This window comes from Triplophysa rosa, linkage group LG5 (genome assembly GCF_024868665.1).
Source record: "Triplophysa rosa linkage group LG5, Trosa_1v2, whole genome shotgun sequence".
Lineage (NCBI taxonomy): Eukaryota > Metazoa > Chordata > Actinopteri > Cypriniformes > Nemacheilidae > Triplophysa > Triplophysa rosa.
The window spans coordinates 25,721,764-25,744,938 of NC_079894.1; the positions used below are offsets into that span (position 1 = coordinate 25,721,764).

The 23,175-nt window shown below is 37.3% G+C and overlaps 1 protein-coding gene across 1 annotated transcript; it reads right to left on the reverse strand.

Moving 5' to 3' along the window:
- Positions 1-6,877: 6,877 nt before the first annotated feature.
- On the reverse strand, positions 6,878-23,071 carry abhd8a (abhydrolase domain containing 8a). Its single transcript, XM_057334841.1, has 5 exons — positions 22,694-23,071; positions 16,199-16,960; positions 14,321-14,491; positions 13,815-14,031; positions 6,878-12,228 (listed from the first exon to the last, which is right to left on the reverse strand). The coding sequence occupies exons 2-5, from the start codon at positions 16,945-16,947 to the stop codon at positions 11,974-11,976; spliced, it is 1,392 nt and encodes a 463-aa protein (XP_057190824.1). The 5' UTR covers positions 16,948-16,960; positions 22,694-23,071; the 3' UTR covers positions 6,878-11,973.
- Positions 23,072-23,175: the final 104 nt, after the last annotated feature.

Sequence of the window (23,175 nt, forward strand, 5' to 3'; positions counted from 1 at the left end):
ACAATCAGTTTTTTAATCTGTAACTTGAACTAATTCATAACTTTATCGCCATGTCTGATTGAGTCATAACGTGTCTTGAAGTCAAATTACGTCAAAATTACATTTCTCGTGAAATTGTACACAACATCTCGATTTAAAAAAGATTATTATAATTTTACATTTGTGAATCTAAGGCCCAGTTTCACAGACAAGGCTTGAGGCTAGTCCCAGACTAAAATTAATGTGTGACTTGTTTTAGCTCAATATAACTTGTCCAGAAATATCTTAAAATATATCAGTGCCATTGTTTTGTCTCAAGATACACACCAGTAATGTATTCTTCTAAGGCATTTTTATAAAAGCGACATAAATATCTTAATTCAACTAAGGCATAGTCCTGGTTTAAGATAAACCGTGTCTGTGAAACCGGGCCTAAATGTTTCAACACTGATTGTTTACTCAATAACTGACTTTGTTAATATTTTAACCAATAAAAGTTATAGATTTATTGTTCTAAATGTAATGGGAATAAAAATAATTGAACATTAAGGCAATTATAAATCCAGTTGCAATGGCTATATCGTTCTCTGTTTTTTATCTGTTTTAAAGTGTACATTTTCCCACATCACAGCCTCAGTGTGATAAATCATTTTGCAGATGCTGTTTAACCTAAGAGAACCTGTAAGAGCTTGCTTTACCTGACCTGAGACGCTGGTAAGAATATCTTTTTGACTCACTGTTTTGAAAAGCAGCATGTGAGATCTCAGATGCGAAGAGCGTGCCATCACATTTTTCTTCTTCAAATTGATGACGCAAGTCATTTCCAAGTACAGTATCTTAAAATTTATAGCTGTTAAAGACCAAAGATGTGATCTGTCAGAGAGAGAAAATGGGAGACTGCGCAGTGCTCTGTGGGGGATCGATATTCATTTATAGACTCGAATTCATGGCCCCTCAGAAACGCAGCAGCTCTCCGAGTCCGGTGTGTTAAAATCTGCTAATGTGAAGCAGATGGAAGACCTTCAGAATAAGGCATGGCACACTTATAACGTTATAACATATAGCGCTCTCTTATAACCTTGTCAAGTGTGTTAAAAAAAAGAGCATGCTGCTTAAAAAGCCTATGACAGGAAAAAAAATGATGGTTTATTTAAAGGTGATGCGTGTAATTGTTTAGATAATATGCAACAGGACAGAACTTCAAATCAGGTGGGAAAATATCACCTTTCAACCCTTTTATGTAAAAGAGCTCATAAATCTGCAAAGGGAAACGTGGAATAACATATTTTTTGTAGGTTTCTTGAAGATTTGTTTATAGAGTAATCAAGGGCTTCATTGAATTAAACCAAAAATTTAGTTAACCTTGAGAAAAAAAAGTAGAACCTTATGTAGTCTCTCTCTCTCTCTCTCTCTCTCTCTCTCTCTCTCTCTCTCTCTCTCTCTCTCTCTCTCTGTTTAACTTGCTCAAACACTTGCACATTGTTATATATTTCTGTGGAAGCTACTCTTGTTTGCCATAAACAAATGTCTTCATTTAAGCTTGTACACATTTGGCAGATTGTCTTCTGAACGTGATGCCTGAATGAACAGAATTACTGAACCAAGACGAGAGAAATGAAGAGTTCTTCACTGGAAGCCCAAACACAAGGTCACGAGATGACAGATGGCGATTCTGATGTAACGTTCATGGGAAATCCTCAGTAAACGATCTGTTTTCTTTTCTATGTGCTTAACGAAACTAGTAAACAAAGTATTTAGATATTATGTTTATATTATGTAGCATTCACAAACCATTTTATTTACACAATGTGATGCTTTTGTACATATGAGATGAAATTTTTAAGTATGTTTTTATCTGATTGTTTGCATTCGATGCACGATGAAATTAGATAAGAGTATGTTAAAAAATAAAATGCTGTCAAATTTTATTTCATGTTGCCCTTCCAGAGGAAGATTTTATTGCTCAGATGTTGTTCTTTCATAGCTTAGGAGATTTGATGAAGCTCTTCATTGAAGTATCAACGTAGTCTCAAATATTTCTCCTTAAGAGAAAATAAAAAACAAATGTAACAATTGTTGAAACACATGAAGATTATGGAGGTGTAAAATAAATGTAGATTGTAGAGGTAAAATAATCTAGATTTGGGTAAATCTGATGAGAAATGTTTGAGTTCATATTGAGATCTTCAAAAATATTGACTTTTGCAGAACTGACAAATCTGAGCTCAGTTTGACACATTGTTGACATCTCTTCTCAAACTCTAATGACGTTTGACATTACCCAACTTGTACGTCGCTTTGGATAAAAGCGTCTGCTAAATGAATAAATGTAAATGTTTGTGACATTTCGGACTCTTTTCTCAGGAGAAATATATGAGACGCAGATGAGACTTAAGCACATTGATGTCTTTAAAAGAGATGTTGAGATATTATATCTTTTTGTTGGTTTAAGTCTCATTTAAAAATGTCATTTGATATTAAAGGGGTCATATGGCGCGAATACGTGTTTTTCTGTGTCTTTGGTGTGTTATAAGTTGCCCATGCATGTATTAGACACGTAAAATTGCAAAAATGAAAGTGTCGAAACAACAGATGCATTCTATCTAAAAGCGAATGCTCAGCCAGACCTGCCTGAAACGCCTCGTGTAACCACACCCCCACAAATCTACCTCAGTTCATGGTATGATTTCACTAAGACCGCCCAAATGTATACGCAAGTAAGATGGGCGTACCTGTCAGTACAATTGCTTTGGAACCTGATGTTCCAAATATGGTAAAAGGCGTTACATTTCCGTCACACGCTTGCAGTATTCGACCAATCACTACACACTGGTGAACTGGCCAATCATAGCACACCTCGCTTTTCAGAGCGATGAGCTTTGTAAAAAAATCTGTGCGTTTCAGAGAGGCGGGGCAAAGAGGAGATACAAACATGCACGGTATGTGGAAAATACAGCGTTTTTGAAGCTTAAATCGTCTGTAGACACATTGCATTACATCTAAAACAAACGATAATATTCGTTTTAGCCGTGTCATATGACCCCTTTAAAACTTAGCAGGTTTCCAAAGAAATATAGCTGAATTTTTTTAACAAGATTTCTAAGCATTGATTTATGAAATTAAATGGCTGTTTTTATGCAAGACAACACAGCTAAATTAGGCAACTCAGAGGAGTTAAAATTGTGCTGTTTGTAAATCTAAACTCAGTTTATTGTGTATCGGTTCAGTCAGGTAATGCAGGAAAAACCAAGCGACGAGGAGCAGACGTGGCACTTCTAACGTGTGTGTGTGTGTGTGTTGTCATGCTCATGCATGATGGAGAATCTACAACAGCGTTTATCAAACTCTGGCATGCGGGAAGAAGAAACAAGGAACATGAGGTTGGAAGAATTGGATTGTTAGTACTGATGCTAGAAGCTTGCTTTTTGCACTTAGAAGATGTAGATCACGTTTTGAGATCAAGTTCTATATTTGTATCAATAATTACGTTGAATTGATATGCAAACTTTTTTTTTTTATTTTGTCTTTGTTTGAAGTGCTTCTCAGAATGTTTGTTTTTTGTAGAAATAGTGTTGGTCAGATATTTCTCCCCGTTCTCCTCCTAGAAATGTTGCTATGGTAACCAGGATCTGTTTTCCTTCTCGTCCCCCAATATGTGACACGTATAAAATTTCGCCCATACGTCTTATATGTCTAATTTTAGAAGTAAAACTGTGTTTCATGTTAACATTTATTTGTACTGTATACACGTATGCCAGTTGGCTCGATGCTGACACAAATTGAGGGGATGTTGAGCATTTGATCAATGGTGGAACCGCTGATCTAGAACCACATGTATTTACATTAGAGACATGGTTGCCTCGCCAGCATTCTGAGCACTTTGTTTATTTGTTCCATAGTATACAGTCAGACTTTCTCTCTTAGTCCTGACTTCGGCATTTCCGTTGCAATGCGAGATCATTGGTTTTGTTATTGTAATGGAGATGTTTGACATATGTCCTGATCTGTTGTGTCTTCTGTCTCCGGTGATGGGCTCATTGTGTTCGTGTGAGCTGAACCTGCTGGTCCAGGTGAGACGGGGATGTTCATAGCATGAAACAAGACTTTGGGCGTGCCGCATGGAAACCGGGCGTGCGAGAACCGCACAATACAGAGACCGTTAATAAGCATTACTTTCATTTATTTTTAGTTGTGTGTTATGTTTAAAAGACGTTAGGAAACACTTAAATGCCTCTTTTATTAATAGAGGAAGTACACTAGAGCTGTTAATGTATCCAAATATTGAGCTCAATGTTTTGCAAAGTCATCAGTCAACAGATGGAGGAGTGCAAACTCTCAAAACAGGAAACCTGTCTAGCTTTTTTTACTTTTCCATTTTTGATAGGGTAGTATAGACAAACAGGTAGCAATGGGGAGGAGAGAGGGCAGGATCGGGAAAGGGTCATGAGCCAGGACTTGAACTCAGGTCACCCGAAGCACAGTTCTGTCAGGTTCACTACTGTCAAAAATGATTGACAATTACCATACAGTTTAGATTGGTGGTATGGTTCTGTTCAGGGCAAAACTGCGCAGCGATAACCCCCCAACACCACGACTGTGAATTATTATTTATTCCCCCCAACAGAACCATAGGAAGCAAGGGGTGCTCTTCTGTATAAGCATTTGAGAAGAGCAGCATTCCCCCTACAGGTAGGCCTGTCACGATAAGTACTTGTTTGACCGATATATTGACCCAGACATTACTGTGATAACAATAGGCTGTTATTTACTTTTTTTATTTGATTAAACATGATAATAATGTAGCATAATGCACAAACACTTGTTATGACAGTAAAGAACTTAATTGTATGAATATTAAAATCATATAGCTGAAATGTAAGTAAATAATAACCCTAAATAAACGAATAATAATTAATGGAACTTTTGCTGAAACTCAGTTAAAGGGAAATCAACAAGTAGAACGTCGTTACATTATTTGGCTTTTGTTTTTAAAACAAGCATGCATGAAACACAATGGCAATATTTCGCATAACCAAAACACAGAGGGTTATATACCTAAGGTAAAAGCCGATATATTGATTATCGCGACAGGTCTAAGGAGAGCGGCAGCAAAGGAGTGCTCTTAAAGTCCCCGTGAACCTGAATTATGATCGTTTTTACTTCCGTATTCTGACGCATTTTTGAGTGAAAAGGAATTTCAAATGAGAAAATTAGTGGCAGTGGCTTGCGTTTTTCACTGCGAACTGATTAGATGTATAAAAAACAACAGTTGCATTTTGAAATGAAACTGGCAGCAGACTGACAGTTGAAGGGGAGGAGATAACGGATGCTCCGGCCAAGCTGTCTAATTTACGTCATTTGAGATGGATAGTCATTTCAGGGCAGAAGTGTATTTTCAGATTTTAACTGAAGATTATGACGGTACATGAATTTTCAAAAGAAAATGACCCAGATTTATAAGCTATTCATTATAAACACTGCAATATTTCATGAAAAAATAAGAATGGTGATTTTTAATTTCACTGGGACTATAAATATTTACAAAGAGCGGCAGCAAAGGAGTGCTCTTGAGCATTTACAAGGAGTGGCAGCAAGGTAGTGCTCTTAAGCATTTATTAAAAAAGAGCGGCAGCATTAAGGAGTGCTCTTAAAATTTAAAATTACAATTAAAATTTTTGTATTAAATATTGCAGCGTTTATTGTAAATAGCTTATCAATGTGGGTCATTCTCTTTTTAAAATTCGTGTACCCTCATAATCTTCAGTTAAAATCTGAAAATGCACTTCTTTCCTGAAATGACTATCCATCGTAAATGACGTATGTTAGACTGCTTGGGCGGAGCATCCGTTAACTCCTCCCCTTCAACTATCAGTCTGCTGCCAGTTCCATTTCAAAATGCATGAGCTGTTTTATACATCCAAATATAATCGCAAAGAAAGACGAAGGCCACGCCCACTATTTTCCTCATTCGAAATTCCATTTCACTCGGAAATGCATCAAATACAGAAGTAAGAACGATCGCAACTTCCGGTTCACAGGGACTTTGAGGAAAAAAGAGCACAACAAAATGTATTTACCCGAATGAGCTTAGGACAACAGCATGTTGCCAACACAGAAGCTAAGCAACTACTAGTTAAGCTTAAGAACACTTATATGATGATACCCAGATAGCAACTAGCAGTTCTACAACTTTGAGCAATGAGCATAAAAACTTAGCTTAGCTTGTGAAGATGTTGAGAGGAGGGTAAAGATTAATGGAGGGTTCAAATTATAACATAACCAGCTGAGACGTAAATGTTTTATTTCCTTCGTCTTTGTGCCTTTACTTGTGCGGGGAGTGCTAATCTCAACTGAACGCTGTTTCAGATCACTTCCTGTGCATTAAATACAGAGTATTTTATTTATACTGTAGGACATGACATGAATAATCAAAGACTGCAACACAATATACAGGATTTAAAGCAGATATTTATTGACAGAGATGAATAAACATTGTGTTTAGACTTAACATTATATTCTAGTCTTACCACATAAGTTTAGCAGGTTGTCCGTTTAAAGGAAACAACAATCAAAAGCGTCTTTAGTCTCACACACAAACATCAGGGTCCATTCATTTAAACGCGCCAAATCGATCGAAAATCACTAAAATGTGTGTTTACTCTCACACCTGTAAGGTATAAAGTAAAGAAAGAATATTAATAAACTGCTAAAGTAACATCAGGCAGTGAGGTAAAAAAATATGACCTTTAACGTTTAAATGATGAGAATGCGCGGCTCTTTGCAGAACAAAGAAGGCACGCGTGCGCGTCTCCAGCATGCACACGTGCCTTCTTTGTTCTGCAAAGAGCCGCGCACTCTCATCATTTAAACGTTAAAGGTCATATTTTTTTTACCTCACTGCCTGATGTTACTTTAGCATGTCAGAGGCGAGCGCACAAAATAAATAGTTGTAATTGTGGTATCGAATTAAACTCCAGTTTAATAGCTGTCAGAAGTCAGATGAATAGCATTCGTCTTGACATTATAACAGATTTTACACTGATCATACATTTTCCATACAATAACATAATACACAGAAATGACCAGATTCATTAATCAAATGACCAGTGTCGAGGTCATCTAAAGACGAGTACATCCCGTCACTACAACGTTCTCAACGGGATCAATTCACGACGTTATTTGAGGACGTGGCTCAGACGTTTCTGGAACGTAAGCAAAAATGACCAGTGTCCAGGTTTTCTGAAGACCAGTACATCACGTTGCTACAAGGTTCTCTATGGGATTAATTCACGACGTTATTTGAGGACGTGGCTAGGACGTTTCTGGAACTTAAGCAAAAATAAAAAAAAATGGAACGTTGCCAAGACGTCCTCAAAACGTGGTCACAAAGTAAGGTCAAGGTGACCAAATGAAGACGAACTGGCGACGTTGTCAGAACGTACTGTGTTAGCTGGGTACTTGACATCTTTAAGTGTAGGCTACTTGAAGAAGATTTGAAGTAATTAACTGCGATCACTGTGTAGAAAGAAGATCAGATACAGTTTCATACATGTTTTGTTACTATTTTACCCCAAAGCTCACTTGTTATATACAAACTTGAACATGTTTACAAGACAGTATGTAAAATTATGTGAACAAAAAAGTATTTTATAGACTACACAACTATAAGAACAGTGTACTTAGAATACTACACAAGTACAAGTACAAATTTAGAAGTACTTTTCTGTCAGTGTAAATCGTGCATAATTCAGTGCGATTTTAAGTATATTTCTGAAAAAATGCGTAGAATTTATAGACTCACATAAAGCTTTATTTTAAAAGAAGTATACTAACAGCACACTTGAATAAACGTCTTTTTTTGTTAGGGCAGTTTGAACGCAGTGAACACAAGACTGTAACCGGGCCCCTGATGTCAGAAACTTCTGGAGGTAGCGCACCGGTAAATATGACTACAACTTCATGTGCATGTCATTCAACAACAATACATCCGCCCAGCACACACCTCAGATGTGTTTAAAAAACACAAAACATCTTTCCATAGCAACTCTCGAGTCTTCAATTAACCTGATTGTTCCAAGTATTTTAATGTCAAACATCACGCACATATGCATATGTTTAGTTCGCTGTCCTCTCTCCCTCCGTTCTGGAGGTTTGCATGAATTCCTAACCCCAGAGTTGTAATTAGGCGTTTGAGTATATTCAAAATATCCAGATGTTGTAAACATGTCTTGTCAAATCATGCAACCAATTACGGTGATTCAAACCACAAGCGCTCGGAGAAAATGAATCCTCCTTAACTGCGTTTTACTTCTGAAAAAAACATGTATTTACATTTGCGAATTATTTTAAGAGAGCAGAGCTTCGTTCCAAATCTCATTCCATGTCATTTAAACCACTAAATAACCACATCGCTTTTGAAATATCGTACGAAAATGAATTCTTGTTTTTTTTCCATATGTTCTGCACATAATTCGTCCTTCAGACAGGCAGACTACACAGAAGTTTCGACTAGTTTGGTGAAAATATACATGAAGGGTGGGACGGTCATGTGTCACGTGATGTTATGAAAGGGTTCTGAACTGGTTGCCGCGGTGATTGAGGCCGTAAGGTAGTGCGGTATAAATACTTGGCTATTTTATTGGATTCAGAGCAATTTGATCACACCTCAGAAATGTTTGTGTGTTACTCAACACTTATCCAGGCCAAAAAAGAAGATTGCATGCCAGCTCGTGAACCTGAATTTCAGTCACTCAGAGGAGAAGCGAATAATATTTGGTTTGTTTAACGATTACAGATTCACAAGAATACTGTTTTGTAAATTCAATATATAGCGGTCTTTTAGTATTATTTGCTCCCTCTAGTGGTCGTGTGTTGAGATCACAGCTGTGCCTGTAGGCTACGTTTGCATTCATGCATTTTGGACAATTTGATCCAAAATGACTTTGATAAGTATGGATGATAAGTATACCTTATAAAGCAATAGTTCAAGACATGAATGAAATATGTCATTATTTTCTAACCCATGACTCAAGCTGTGTTTAAAACGTTTTTCTGTTGGAGAATTTGGCAGGTTCTTTTAAAGAAACACTTCATAATGACCACATATACTAAACTTAAAATGTGGAACAGACCACAGTCTTGCCTTCTGTCGAATCTAATATATGTTTGTATATAGCCAAACTTCAAAATATAGAAAATCACACAGGATTAAAACAACTGTTCAGATTCATTATTAAACGTTTATACATCATATTTTTTATACTTGCACATACACGCATCATAAAATGCACGGACAAAATACATATGTGTGTTTTATTTTTATTTTCATCATTATTTTTTGATATAGTTTCATGATATTTTAAATGCACATAGTTTCAGGCAGTGCACGGTAAATACTTTCTCATAGATATATGCAAACACACATAATTGACACCACAATGTTCACGACCAGAAGAAGAGGAAAATCTTCATCAGCACAACATGTGTTTATTATATCTCCTGCAGTGCTCTGTGAAATATTTCTTCTCTCACTCTCAACCCATGAATGAGACCTTTGGCAGTTTTTAACAGTATCGGCCTGTATTGTTTGTCGTTTTTTTCCCAATGTTTTCGCATCACTCCAAACACCGTATTCACAGGCGCTCAGAGAAAAGCCAAAACTACTGTACGTAGCAAAAGTAACGTTGACATTACCCTGTTGCATGAACGTTGTTTGTTTTATTACTACCATCTGTGAATTGGAAAGACGGGATTTAAAGTGTCATATTTTCCCCCGTGTGTTCAGAAGTATTGCACAACTACAAAATTCCATCGTAAACTCTGGTAATGCTCAAAAATATTACAATATGCCGGACTAGACTCTTTTGAAGAAAATCTTTGTGGCGTCGTCGGCCCGAAACCCGCAGCCTTGATGCTCGGGGTGATGTGGGTGGTTGCCAGGACATTGCTTTATGGTTGCTATGCGGTTGCTAGGACATCTAAGGGCGCTTTCTTATTGGCATAAGTGAAAAGAATCCACCCTAAAGTCTCTGTTTTGGTTTTCTTCTAGTTTGATCATCTTCGAGGCAAACAGCTGCTAAAAAAAGTGATGGCACACTTCTCAACACAATAATTTCAGGTATTGTTTTTGAGAAAAGTTATGCACAGAATGTTTATATTTTTAAGTATTAAAAATTTTGCATTAATGAGAATGTGTATTAATCTTCCTTAGGATGTCCGTGCTCACAGGATTGAAATCTTGTGATGTACGACAGCACAAAAAATTGATAAAAATATATATCTGCTTTAGGTTTGTCTTTAATGCCTTTTAAGTGATATATATCGTCGCTGTCCTTCTGAAACCTTGTATGTCCAAATTTGCTGTTTTTCAGGAAATGGAAAAAACTATTTTAATGAATGCATACTATGTTTATTGGTTAGACATTTGCAAAACCCAGTGAAAAACATAAAGGGTGACTAATAATAATGATTTATGGCAAAAAAATCACAAAATATGCGACACAAGGTTTCAAAAGGACATCAGCGATATTTATGTTGTCTTTTTTGTGCTGCCCCAAAGAATGCTGGGAAATGCAATTTTGTTGCACATGTTGGAATCCAATTACGCTTGACTTGTCACTTTGGTATAGCCAATTCTTATATCAGTTATCCTGAATATTTTATAATGATTTTCATCTTAACATCTGCATAACTATCACACCATTTTCGTTCAGCTATGAGCTCTTATACGATGTTTGAAATGTAATTTTGTAATTCTTAATCCATTTTGCTTGTGACTCTTTGTTGTCATGGCAACAGCTGCAAGGCTTCCACAGTTGATTCTTGCATAGACAGACAGGCTGCCCTAATTAAGTTTAATGGTACAGAAGAACATCATTGCGTCCTCACAATGTGTTGGATAAACCTGATGGTTAGATATTCGTAATATCATCTGAATAAATTCCGCACTTCCTAAGACATTGTGACAGTATACTTCTGTGATATTGTGGCTTATATCCTGCTTTTCCTCAGCACCAAATCACACGGTGGCCATCAGCATCATTATAGCTCTCTCTCACCGCATCTCTTTTAATGCCTGACTTCAAGGTTGCTAGGAGACGAAACGGTGCATGAAATATCCCAATGCGATGGTCGATTTCCAGTTGATGTTTTGCTCGTCCCACGTTTGTGAAGCAACATCCGTTGTTTTGTTGTTCAATTTGTTTCAAGTACACACCCTAATGTGTAGCATGTACGTTATCTTCGTTCCACCTCGTATGGCTCACAGTTCAATATTTTATACTGTATGTCTGTTTTTAGGAGAGGGTCTTAAACCTGTAAGCGATGGATTTGTTTTGTGAGGGAAGACATTGAAAACGTGTTTTAAGTTATTTAGCTCCACGTGATGTGAACACAGGTTCTGTGCACACGACTTTTGAAGTCAATATGAAATCCAGCCGATTTACTGAACACACGTTCCAGGTCTTATTGTTAACAATGATTATATAGCTAATGTCACCACGTCTCTACTTTTCACCTCCTCTCCTCCAACCACCTGACTAAAATCCAATCAATACAACCCCATTGATTTCCAATCCATTATAAGTAAAAGGGGCTGGAAATGCTGTTTCATGTTGACTTTAAACTCGTCCAACACAAACCGGTTTCTCAAAAACAACCTCAGCGACTGCCGTCTCGTAATTCAATAAAACCTGGACTCCAACGCTGGGTTTCGTCCTCTAGATGGACACTCAGTCCTTTTGTTTAAACAGCACAAGACGGAAAGATATTGTCCAAAGGTAGCAGAGAGATACAAAGGTATCATCATGATGTCATAAATCACCATTATCGTACTTCGCAAGCTCTCGCAGAAAGAGTCCCAACCTTTCAATCTGTCTTCATAGCACCTGCTTGGACCTTCTGACCAAAAATCAGCTCTCAGCCAATGTGACGGTCACGCCGTTCGCAGCACCTGCCTTCTGATTGGTTTACCCCGAAATGTCAATCATCTGTTGGTTACTTGTTAAGGGGTTTGTTGACCTTGGGAGTCCCAGTGCTGTTGCCGTTGGCGACACTGAGCGTCTGGACAGGCATGGCAGCAGTGTCATTCGCAGTCTGGCCGGCTGTAACCATGGCAACCGTGTCCTTTTTGGAAGTGTCGGGCTCCCAGAGGAAAAACTCGTGCAGGAGGGTGTTGACCGTCTCGGGGCATTCCATCATCACCATGTGACTGCCTTCCTCGATCACTTTCAGAAACGCAAACAAGAGGATCTAGAAATAAAGATGTTTTATGATAAAGAAGTCAGTTGCATTAGATTATGATTGTAAAGGGGTTACAGTATTAAAAACTATTTTAAAGGAGTGATTCATGTACCATGTAAACAAAATACATTCAAATTATTCAATCATAAACTTTAAGTTTAAGAAATGGCACCATAGCTCTATATATATCATAGATAGTCGTGTAATCATGTAGTGCACTCATAAATAAAAGTTGTCAAATATAATCCGTAAATTGTGTCATATATAATTTATAAATAAAATTTGTCTAATGTCATTTATAAATATAGATGTATTATGTCTAATTTAATGTATAAATGTTATTGATCAATGATAGTCATATACAATGTATAAATAACATTTCTAATATAATCTGTAAATAAAATGTAAATAAAATTTGTTTAATATAGTGTATTAATAAATGGTCTAATATAATCTGTAAATATTCTGTTTCTAATGTAATTTATCAATATTATGTGTCTAATATAGTCTGTAAATAAAATTTGTCTAATATAATGTATAAATAAAATGTGAATAGTATGTAAATAAAATGTGTCTAATAGATTTTTAGACACATTATATGTAAATATAATGTGTCTAATATAATATGTAAATAAAATTTGTCTAATATAATGTATAAATAATGTGTTTAATATCATTAAAAAAATTATGTGTCTAATATAATCTATAAATATAATGTGTTTTATATAATCTGTAAATAAAATTTGTCTAATATAATGTATAAATAATATATGTTTAATATCATTTGAAAAAATAATGTGTCTAATATAATCTATAAATATATTGCGTCTAATATGTAAACAAAATGTGTGCTATAAAATCTATAAATATAATGTGTCTAATATAATCTGTAAATAAAATGTGTCGAATATAATGTATAAATACAATTTGTTTAATATCATCTTTAAAAATAATGTATACTATAATCTATAAATATCATGTGTCTAATAACATCTATAAATATAAAGTATCTAATATAATTTATAAATGTAATAGATTTACAAACCACGGGATGTATTTACAAGAATTGAAGTTTGGTACAAAGAGACACCAGACTTTCATTCAGAGCACATCTGCGTATGCACATGCGTAATTCCTCTGTCCTCATGAACAGCCCAGAAAACAACACAGAGACACTCTTGTGTGCTGGAGGAGAGTCGTAAGAGAGCCGTGGAGTTCTGTTTGTGTTTCTATTCTCACTTTCTTCAAACAAAGAGAGAGTCTCCTTCCCCACTCACATGCAGGCCATACTACAGAGTATTCAACATTAAGATTATAGTATACTGAAGTCATGTTGTTGTGTAGTATTTCTGGTGGATTTTTAAGCATACATCAATGCATCTCTGGCATAATATTAATGCAAGGTTAAAGGTAACGTAAGTGTTAAATGTGTGAACCTAACACTTAAAAGTAAAAGTCCATCCACAAATGAAACGTCTGCAATCCGTTCGATTCAGATATAACATATTCGGTCACCATTCGCTTTCATTGCATTCTTACCACACAGTGAGAGTGAATGGTGACCGAGTAAAGAATGTCACACAGGTGGAACAAACCTCAGCCATTCTCTGATCCTCCTCGATCGGCACAAACTTGTCGAACAGGCCGTGCACCAGCAGTATGGGTACGGTCAGCTCGGCGTGATAAACTTCATCCCCCTCCGGCCAGTACTGACCGCTCATCATCGCTCGCAACACAAACGGAGACACGTTAAATGCGTTTCCCTCTTTGAGAAGCTGTTTCTCTTTAGCACCCTGCCTCGCAAAACCAGCTCTGTGTGGACGACCAAACAACAAAACAAAAGTAAGATCAAGAACAAGATCGATATTGAGAAGTATGACAGACAATAAACATGTAAATACAGTTTGCAACATTTGGATTTGGGTAGATTTGATGAGAAATGTTTGAGATCGTAACGAGACCTTCGGTCATATTGACTTTTGATTGCAGACTTGACAAATCTGCGCTCAGTTTGACATCTCTTCTGAAAGTAGTTTTCATCAGTTTGTCATCCACAAAAAAGACCCTCAAATGCATGTTATTATGATAGGCGATGTCTTACTTGAGGAAACTCCAGGCCAGGCATGGAGACAGACAGTGCAGAACACATGGTGGCAGCTGGAAGATGGAACAGAGACTGGGCTCCAGTGCTGTCGGTCCTCCTCCATTGATCATCACCACCTTATGCACCTGCTCTGGATACTCGTGTGCCAGGAACGTACAGAACGACACCCTTCACAAGAACACGACACATCTCAACGATAATCATTAAAACAACTCAATGTGAGTTTCTCTCAACTACACAGAATACCAGTCACACGTTTACACACTTAATGTGCCCTTAATGTGTTTCTCATGATCTTACAAAAAACTCGAATCAATTGAAAAAACTCAATTGAATTCAAGTAAAAAAGAACAACGTTCACTGCTCAGTTCCCATACTGTCTTTTGATTTTTTTTCACAGTTTTGATGAGTTTATTTATACAAAGCACTTTTTCCATAATGTTGCATTGTTGCAAAGCAGCTTTACAAAAAAAAAACATGTCAGCCGGAGAACAATAAGAAAGAAAATTGTATGGAAGTGAGGAATAGAAATAATATAAAACAGAGAAATTATATAATACATATTATGATATGTGATCATTTGCAGATTATTTTTGGACGTGTCTGTTTGATTGTTACCAGACCATTCTATTCAAATCGCTGTTTGTACAAAATTGTACACATTGTTCACAAATTCTCTTTTTTGTAGTTTACACAGAGATGATTATGGCATTGTTTATAAAATAGTGCACTTTTGACCCTGTTTTAAAAACAATTTTATCATCTTATAATGTTTTTTTGTTGTTGTTATTATTACTTAATAAAAAAAACATCTGCAGTTTGATTAATATTACTTATAATGCACAATAAAAAAACATGATTTTTGAACATTTTTGAAACAGTGTTATCTTTTTTTGCAAAAATACATCTTTACATTTACTAGGGCTGTCAAACGATTAATCGTGATTAATCGCATCCAGAATAAAAGTTTGTGTTTACATAATATATGTCTGTGTACTGTGCATATTAATTTTGTATTCATAAATACAAACACATACACATGAATACATATTTAGGAAATATTTACATGTATTTATTTATATTTACCAATAATTGAAATTATATATAAATGTTTATTAATTTTGAGATTTTTCTTAAATATATGCATGTGTTAATAAATACAACATTATTATGCACAGTACACAGATATATATTATGTAAACACAAACTCTTATTCTGGATGCGATTAATCACGATTAATTGTTTGACAGCCCTAACATTTACACAACGACGGTGTTTTGGAGTCATGAAAATGCTAACTTTTGAAACAGGGTTGAATAAAAAATAACATTATCATCGCTATGTAAACTACAAAAATGTGAATTTTGAAAAACGAACTCTTCGTGACTCTTTAATATATGCCCACAAAGCGGATGCGAAAACGGGCATATTCATACATGCCATGTGTCCAAAACATGCAGGAATTTATAAATAGAAAGATGAACGAACTGATACGCTATATGGACAAAAGTTTGGGGACGACCTCATCTAATGAACAGCTTTGACTACTTTGGTCATTTCCATGAGCACAAATCTTAATGCTACAGCATATAATGATATTCTAGAGAATTGCGTGCTTATCATTTTATTGCAGGACAGTTTGCTCAGGACTCTTATCCATTCCAACATGACAATGCACAAAGCAAGATTCAGAAGAATTGATTGACTCAGTCTAGTGTGGAAGAACTGGTCTGTTTTGATTGGAATTACTGGAATACTTTTGTCCATGTAGTGTACATCCATTTTATTTCAGAACAACAGTATATGATGAGTAGGTGCATGTATACATTTGATGATTCGGAAGTATAGTTTACGATATGAAAATGTCTCGCTTACCCGTATGAGTGACCGATGAGAATGTTTCGTTTTCTTGCATATCTCTTGAATATGGCACGCAGGTCCTCTGCCAGGGCGTAGAAGGTGTAAGCCGCTCCTATCTGTGGGGCGGTACTGGCACCGTGACCCGCCAGATCAGGAGCGATGACCTCGTAACCCAGCCGTGAGAAGAAGTCCAGCTGACTGCCCCAGATGTCCAGCGATCCGCCAACGCCGTGAATGAAGAACAGCGCCACGTCCGTGTGCGTCCCCTTACAGCTACTGATGCGACGCTCCGTATCGATCAGTACCGTACGCTTGGGTCTCCTGCGTCTGCGTCTGGGTGGTGGGGCGGGCTTCTGATGGTCAGAAGTGGGAAGAGGCGAAGTGGGTTTGGGATCCGGAGATGACGGCGCAGTGGTGTAGTCGGACAGCTCCACCTCGACAGTGCTAGACTGTTCCACATCTCCGTTCTGACACTGCAGGATCTCGGAGTGGAGAACGTCACCCAGGTTCTCGATCACCAGCTGTCCGTTGCGGTACACCGTGATCTTGCGTTTGCAGTGGACGGTGCCGTCTCGTTCTGGGCGCTCTTCTGTCGTAGCGGGGCGTTCTGGGAGGATGTGACGCACACGCAGCACCCGACCCGGCTTCACCTCCACGAACTCGAATCCGTCGGCCGGCTTTCCGTCTGATGTCTCAACCGGCAACACAGCGCTGGACTTTCCCATCAGACAGCAGAAGATGCTCTCAGTGATGCTGGTCAACATGTTGCTGGTTCACCTGAGAACATACAGCCACAGTCTGCTCAGTTTCGGCCCGGTTTCTGCTCTCAAACTGAGGTGTGTATTCCTTAAACTTTAAAATACTTTCTCCTAAAACATTCTACAGTCTACACTGCGGCTAACTTAACTCCAAAGCTTTAAAGCAATATTGTTTTACTTAAAAATGTCACATCTCGGAAGAAAATGTTGTGCTCTTTTATAGCTCAGGAGATTTCTCTGTTGTTTATAATTTAAGTATCAAGTCTCAAATGTTCAAGGGTGTTCTGCAACTACGAGCACTTTTAAGTCCCAGCAGTGAAATTTTAGATTTATGTCATGCGACGGTTTATAAATCTGTTCACAGTGTCATTACACACCTTGACAAAAAATATGATTAATGATTAATGTGATTTAATACAAAATGATGCAGCATTTATGGGTCCAAACACCTTGTTCATGTCCCACAACTCTGGTCACAATGTTAAGATATGTAAAATAAGCTAATTGAATTACATTTTGACATTATTTCAAATGGAATTGTTTAATATACATTTTTATTTACAGCATCTTAAATTTCTTTGTATTGTTTACTGATCATTGTTAGGATTTTTTTAAGTAAACGTGCCTGTCCCACACCTTTGAGTCCTTACCGCAACAATGAAAAAAGGCTTTTATTATGACATTTTATCAAAGACAAACAAGTCTGGTTTCTATTGAAACAGAAATTACCACATGAAGATTAGGCCACCTCACTGCCTCACTCACAAGATCCCAAAAATATAAGGTAAATATCGTCTTTTGTCAGTATTTATTGTGTGTCCTTACCATACAGCTTAGTAATTCTGTACTTTGAACTACATTTATTACCGTATAATTTATGTATATTAAGATGCTAAGAATCAAAACTAATGGAGTAGACCTTGCAAGCTGCCAATTAGCTGCAATATTAGCAAAAATGTCATTTCCGCAACATGTCTTTTTACCGCAGCACATTTTTAAGGTTTACTGTATATTGAATCATATAAAATAAACATGTTCCAAATTAAAATCTTAATGACTCCATGCAATTTTGTTGACCTTTTTATATGTATTACAGACTCTGATTCTCACTGAAATTCACGGGGTGCGTTTTTTTATTTTGGAGTCAAAAGTGCTCAGCACAAGTTGCAGAAACACCCTCAAATGAAAATTTGAACAGAAAAACTAAACAAATGAGAGCGCAATTGTTGAAACACATGAAGAGTATGAAGGTGTAAATGATTGTAGAGGTCAAGTAGTCTGGATTTGAGTAAATTGGATGAGAAATGTTTGAGTTCATATCGAGATCTTCAATAATATTGACTTTTGATTGCAGACTTGACAAATCTGAGCTCAGTTTGACACATTGTTGACCTCTCTTCTCAAACTCTAATGACAGACACATTTGTGACATTCTGACTCTTTTTCTGAGGAGAAATAATTGAAACATTAAAGAGATGTCATTTTTCTTTCTTACACAATAGATCATGTCAAACACACCACAATATTTTCAGAATCAAGGACGGCCGAGTCATTACCATAGATGTTCTCCGTTAAAGATCACTGTTTGGTCCAGGATGAGGAAACAGATCCGTGTGATTCAGTATTAAGTGATTTTTACTGGATTGAGTTGCTAACATCACTGCAGTTGAGCTAACACTGTTGTTTTGTGACGGTGGATATTGCTGAATCCCCATCGGTCTTTGTGTGCTGTTCAGACTCGCTGTTGTGCACAAAAGCAGTGCGGCACTGCTGTTAATGCTGTGAGCTCAGTATGAGAGAGATGCCATGAAAACACACACACGCCGCAGAGAGAGATCCAGAGAATCTATATATGTTTTGCTTCTAAAGACATGTAGGAAAGAATATCACACGTGTTTCTTCTAGACAGCAGTGAGATGAAGTCTACTGCTTCTCAAATCTTTCTCAATAGACCGCATTTTTTATCAAAATATCAGACGTATGTGATCCACATTCATTACACAACTCTACTCTTACTGTATGGTCAACAATTGTCTCACTTGTGTCTGTTCTGACTTCTAAGTAGTTTTAAGAGGATACATTTAAAATAAGAGAAACCTTAAAAATCAAAAAAAGAAAAATCACAAATCTCTTTTATATCTCACTTATTAGGCATCAATGAGATTAAAAAGTGAGTCTCGTCTGCGTGTCAGATATTTCTCCTGAGAAAAGAAATCGGACAAATGTGTCTGTCATTAGAGTTTGAGAAGAGATGTCAACAATGTGTCAAACTGAGCTCAGATTTGTCGAGTCTGCCATCAAAAGTCAACATTATTGAAGATCTCAACATTTCTCATCGAATTGACTAAAATCCAGATTATTCGACCTCTACAATCTACATTTCTCTTTTTATTTCTCACAGTTTAAAGAGAAACATATGTGACTTCAATGAAACACAACTGAGAACTCCAACAATTCTCCGGAGCTATGAAAGAGCAACATCTCTGGAAAGATACAGAACTAATATGTCACTAATAAGTCACTTGAGATATGAAAGGAAATATAATGATGAAAGTGGAATAATGCTGAAATGCAAAGCACACAGCGCACAAGCGATCGCAGGCACGTCCAGTGAATATGGCAACACATTGTGCGTCATGTTGCTTTGGATGTTGGCAGTGATATTTGAGCAGAGAGGATGCAATGATTCACATCATGACCGAGACACAGATCTATATATAGCCCGGCCTCCTCCAGCGTGTTTCCTTCGGGTACTGGTGATGGCACATGACAACACTGATACCCACCATACAAATGAACAGAAGTCTGTATGACTGACTCTTTAAATATAGCCATACTACAGGCCGTGTGACATTAAAACTGTATTTCAGCTCAGTGTGTGTTTGAGGGATTCTGGGTAGTAAAATTGTGAATGCAAATGATTTAAAATGTCTGTCTTGGTCTATTTTGCAATGGAATTATCATTTTCTTCATTGCATGATTTTATAAAGTACTGTACGTGCAGGTGAGTTTCTGTGTGGGAGAGAAAAATTTCACACAAATTAAATTTCTTACAAAATTTCAACTGTAAAAATGGTTTAACTCTGAAATGTTTCCTTGTTTTTTCACAGAGAATCCAAGCAGACAGCCGCCATCTCTTCTTGCGTTTGGGCAAGTGACACACTTTTGGTGATCTATAAATATTTAGTCATTATTTTTCACCCTCGTGTTCTTCAAATCCATGATGGCTTGTTTTATTGTTCGGAGCCAAAATAACAATTGTGTTTAAAAATGTTGTTTTGTGTTTTTTATTTACAGAGGATGGAGACATTCATGCTGTGTATTTCAAGTTTCTTTAAGACACATGAACGGGTTACAAAACTAAAATATAACCCATTATTCCAGGGTAGATAATGGCAAATAATGAGAAACTTTACTTCTGTCTTTCTGTTATATTATCTATATCTTTCTGGACGTCGCACCTGCTCTACTTTACCCAGATTCATGTGAGGAGCCGTATACATTATTCAGACCAAATGAAAGAAGGGTTTTTGCAGCTATGTATAATTAATAATCGAATGAAGAGCTGCAGAAAAACATTGACCTGAAATGTACGGTCTCTTGTACATAAAAAATATTTACTATTATAGTGTACAATAATATGTACAATGTTACATATTTCATGAAATAATTCTGAATAACATACTGAAGTGACTCATTGATTGAGTAACTTGATGTTTGATGGCATTGAAACAAGTTTGCATATTCTGATTTAATTGTAAATTGTCTAAATACTGTATTTAAGTATAGACGGGTTTGTCCAGGGCATTATCAACGTAATTTTAGAACCTCCCGCACGTGTGAAGATCTCCTGGTATGATTTAGGGATTGCTGTTTTTGCTGGAAAGCTCCTCTTGCCCTGTTGGCAGTCTCTGCAGCTGTTAATGTGTCGACTTCAGCATCCGCACGAAAATCAATGCCAGCACTCATTCTGTTACGCTACATCTCTGAATCCTTATGCAATGGAGTCGGGCCTTTACCTTTGAACAAAGACCGACCAAAAGAAAACTAAGGTGAGGACTCAGATATAATGATGTATTCATTTACACAATAATACAATAAGATAAGTAAAAGTTGAATTCTTGTTTTGCTTAAAAGGTTTTTTAGCCATTGACAAAGTTGGGGATAGATTTGGGAACTTTGACATTGGCCGACCACCATTCCTAGTGGTCTCACACATATAAATGAATGAACGAGGCATTTATATAGCACTTTATTGTGTATTGCTGTACACCCAAAGCGCTTTACAATCATATGAGGGGGTCTCTCCTCAACCATCCACCTGGATGATGAGACGGCAGCCACAGTACAGCGGCGCCAGTGCGCTCACCACACACCAGCTATAGGTGGAGAGGAGAGAGAGATTTAGAGGATTATTAGGAGGCCATGATTGACAAGGGCCAGGGGAGGTAATCTGGCCAGGACAAGGGGGTTACACCCCTATTCGTTACGAGAAGTGCCATGGGATCTTTAATGACCAGAGGGAGTCAGGACCTCGGTTTAACGTCTCATCCGAAGGACGGAAAGCCAACCGTGCCGGTCAAATATGAGGAAAAAAAATGTTTTTACTAACACCAGGGTAAAAACAGACAAGATATTAAAAATAATTGTAATTTTGGGGTGAATGAAATACCCCTTCAGACAATCAAGAAAAGAGACCAGGAGGAGGTTTTAAATACAACAGTGAGTGATGGAGGAGAGAAATATTGATCTTGCCAATTAGCTTAATGATTCTCCTGTATGTGCCGGTGCCGTTTACTGCATCACTACAGACAAACTCATGAAACGCTGAAGTTACACTGAAATTCACAATGTGTATAGAGAGAGAAAGAAGAACACAATGAGAAGACAGGTCCTGTCTGAATGTCCATGACTTACAACAACTAAATGTCATTTACTTATTAAATGAAGCCCCAAAGAAGCTTCCAAAAATCCTTTCGGACACCCAGTAAGCAAACCAATAATCATAACTCCTACTATTAATATTAGCAAAGTCAATGTGTTCAGTCTCTGCTTGTACCAAATTTCCATCCTTTTCCTTAGCACACGGTTTACTCTGTGCCCTAGTCTTATTATAGCATGACAAGAGGTTATTTATTATGAAAATCCATCCTTTATCAACCTAATCCTACACAACATAAACACTGAGCAGCTCTCTGCATGCATTGGCCCACATTTGCCGGGTGGGAGTGTGTTTTGGCTTGTCATCGCTTGGTCTGCATTGCAGAATTGGAGTGTGTAGGCAGAGCCTCTGCTGTGTATACAATACACTGCTTTACTAACCTACAACAGGAACACTCTGTACGCTCTCATTTATATCCACTTGGGTCGACATTAAAGCATGTTTACATTACATTTGCGTGCGCTTACATATAAAACTCAGCATGCTTTTAAAAACGATGCTGCACAATACATCAAGCAAACCCATCTCTGAATGAAGCGCCATTAATGATTTAAAAGCCTTAGTTGTTACTATCATCATTTCTTTATTCGCATTCCAGTGAACAGGTTGCCTCGGTTTCTTCATGCGCAACATTGTAACATTTGTAAACACATCAATGACTTTGATGGATCGGTTGCTGCGCAACGCGTGCAGCAGAGATGCGCATCAGACAAACACAAAATACTGCATGCAGAATTGATTAGCAAACATAAAAACGCGTCCTTAATATTATCATGCATATTCATATATGATTTTCAATCGCATTCTTACCTGGAACGATGCTCTGAGACGAATAGGATTTGGATACGCACTAAATGTATAAGATGCGCAATGGTTTTGTTTATTTCAAAACGCCAGTTTTGATATCTACCTATCTGTTGCGTTTAGCACACTAATGTCATGTAGTCGGGTTCTGCAAAGCAGTTTGAGACGTTCTTCATGCCAGATTTATGGCATCGAATCAAACGCGCGCTTACGCATGGGACGTACAATAGGACGCATCCTGCCAGTGACATCCAGCTGTCTGCATCTCAGCATCCTCACGGCTGGACGCTTCTCCACACCAGTGCCCTTGTTTTCTCCTGTTGTCGGTAACCATGTCTCGGTTCGTTTTCTGCTTGACTGACACGACTCGGAACGAACTGCGAGGCTCGTGCAGCGGATGATGACCAATGGAGTGCCTGCGCGTGCTGTTGCTAAGCCCAGACGAGATGTAGAGCAAGAGAAGCTCATACATGACACACAAACATATA

Bases quoted from the DNA above. Each gene is read 5' to 3' on its own strand.
- abhd8a (XM_057334841.1), bottom strand. From the start codon at position 16,947: ATGTTGACCAGCATCACTGAGAGCATCTTCTGCTGTCTGATGGGAAAG. The intron at 14,492-16,198 runs GTAAGCGAGACA...GTTCTTGTGAAG, and splicing joins CTCATCGGTCACTCATACGG to GGTGTCGTTCTGTACGTTCC. The intron at 14,032-14,320 runs GTAAGACATCGC...TCGTCCACACAG, and splicing joins CTGGCCTGGAGTTTCCTCAA to AGCTGGTTTTGCGAGGCAGG.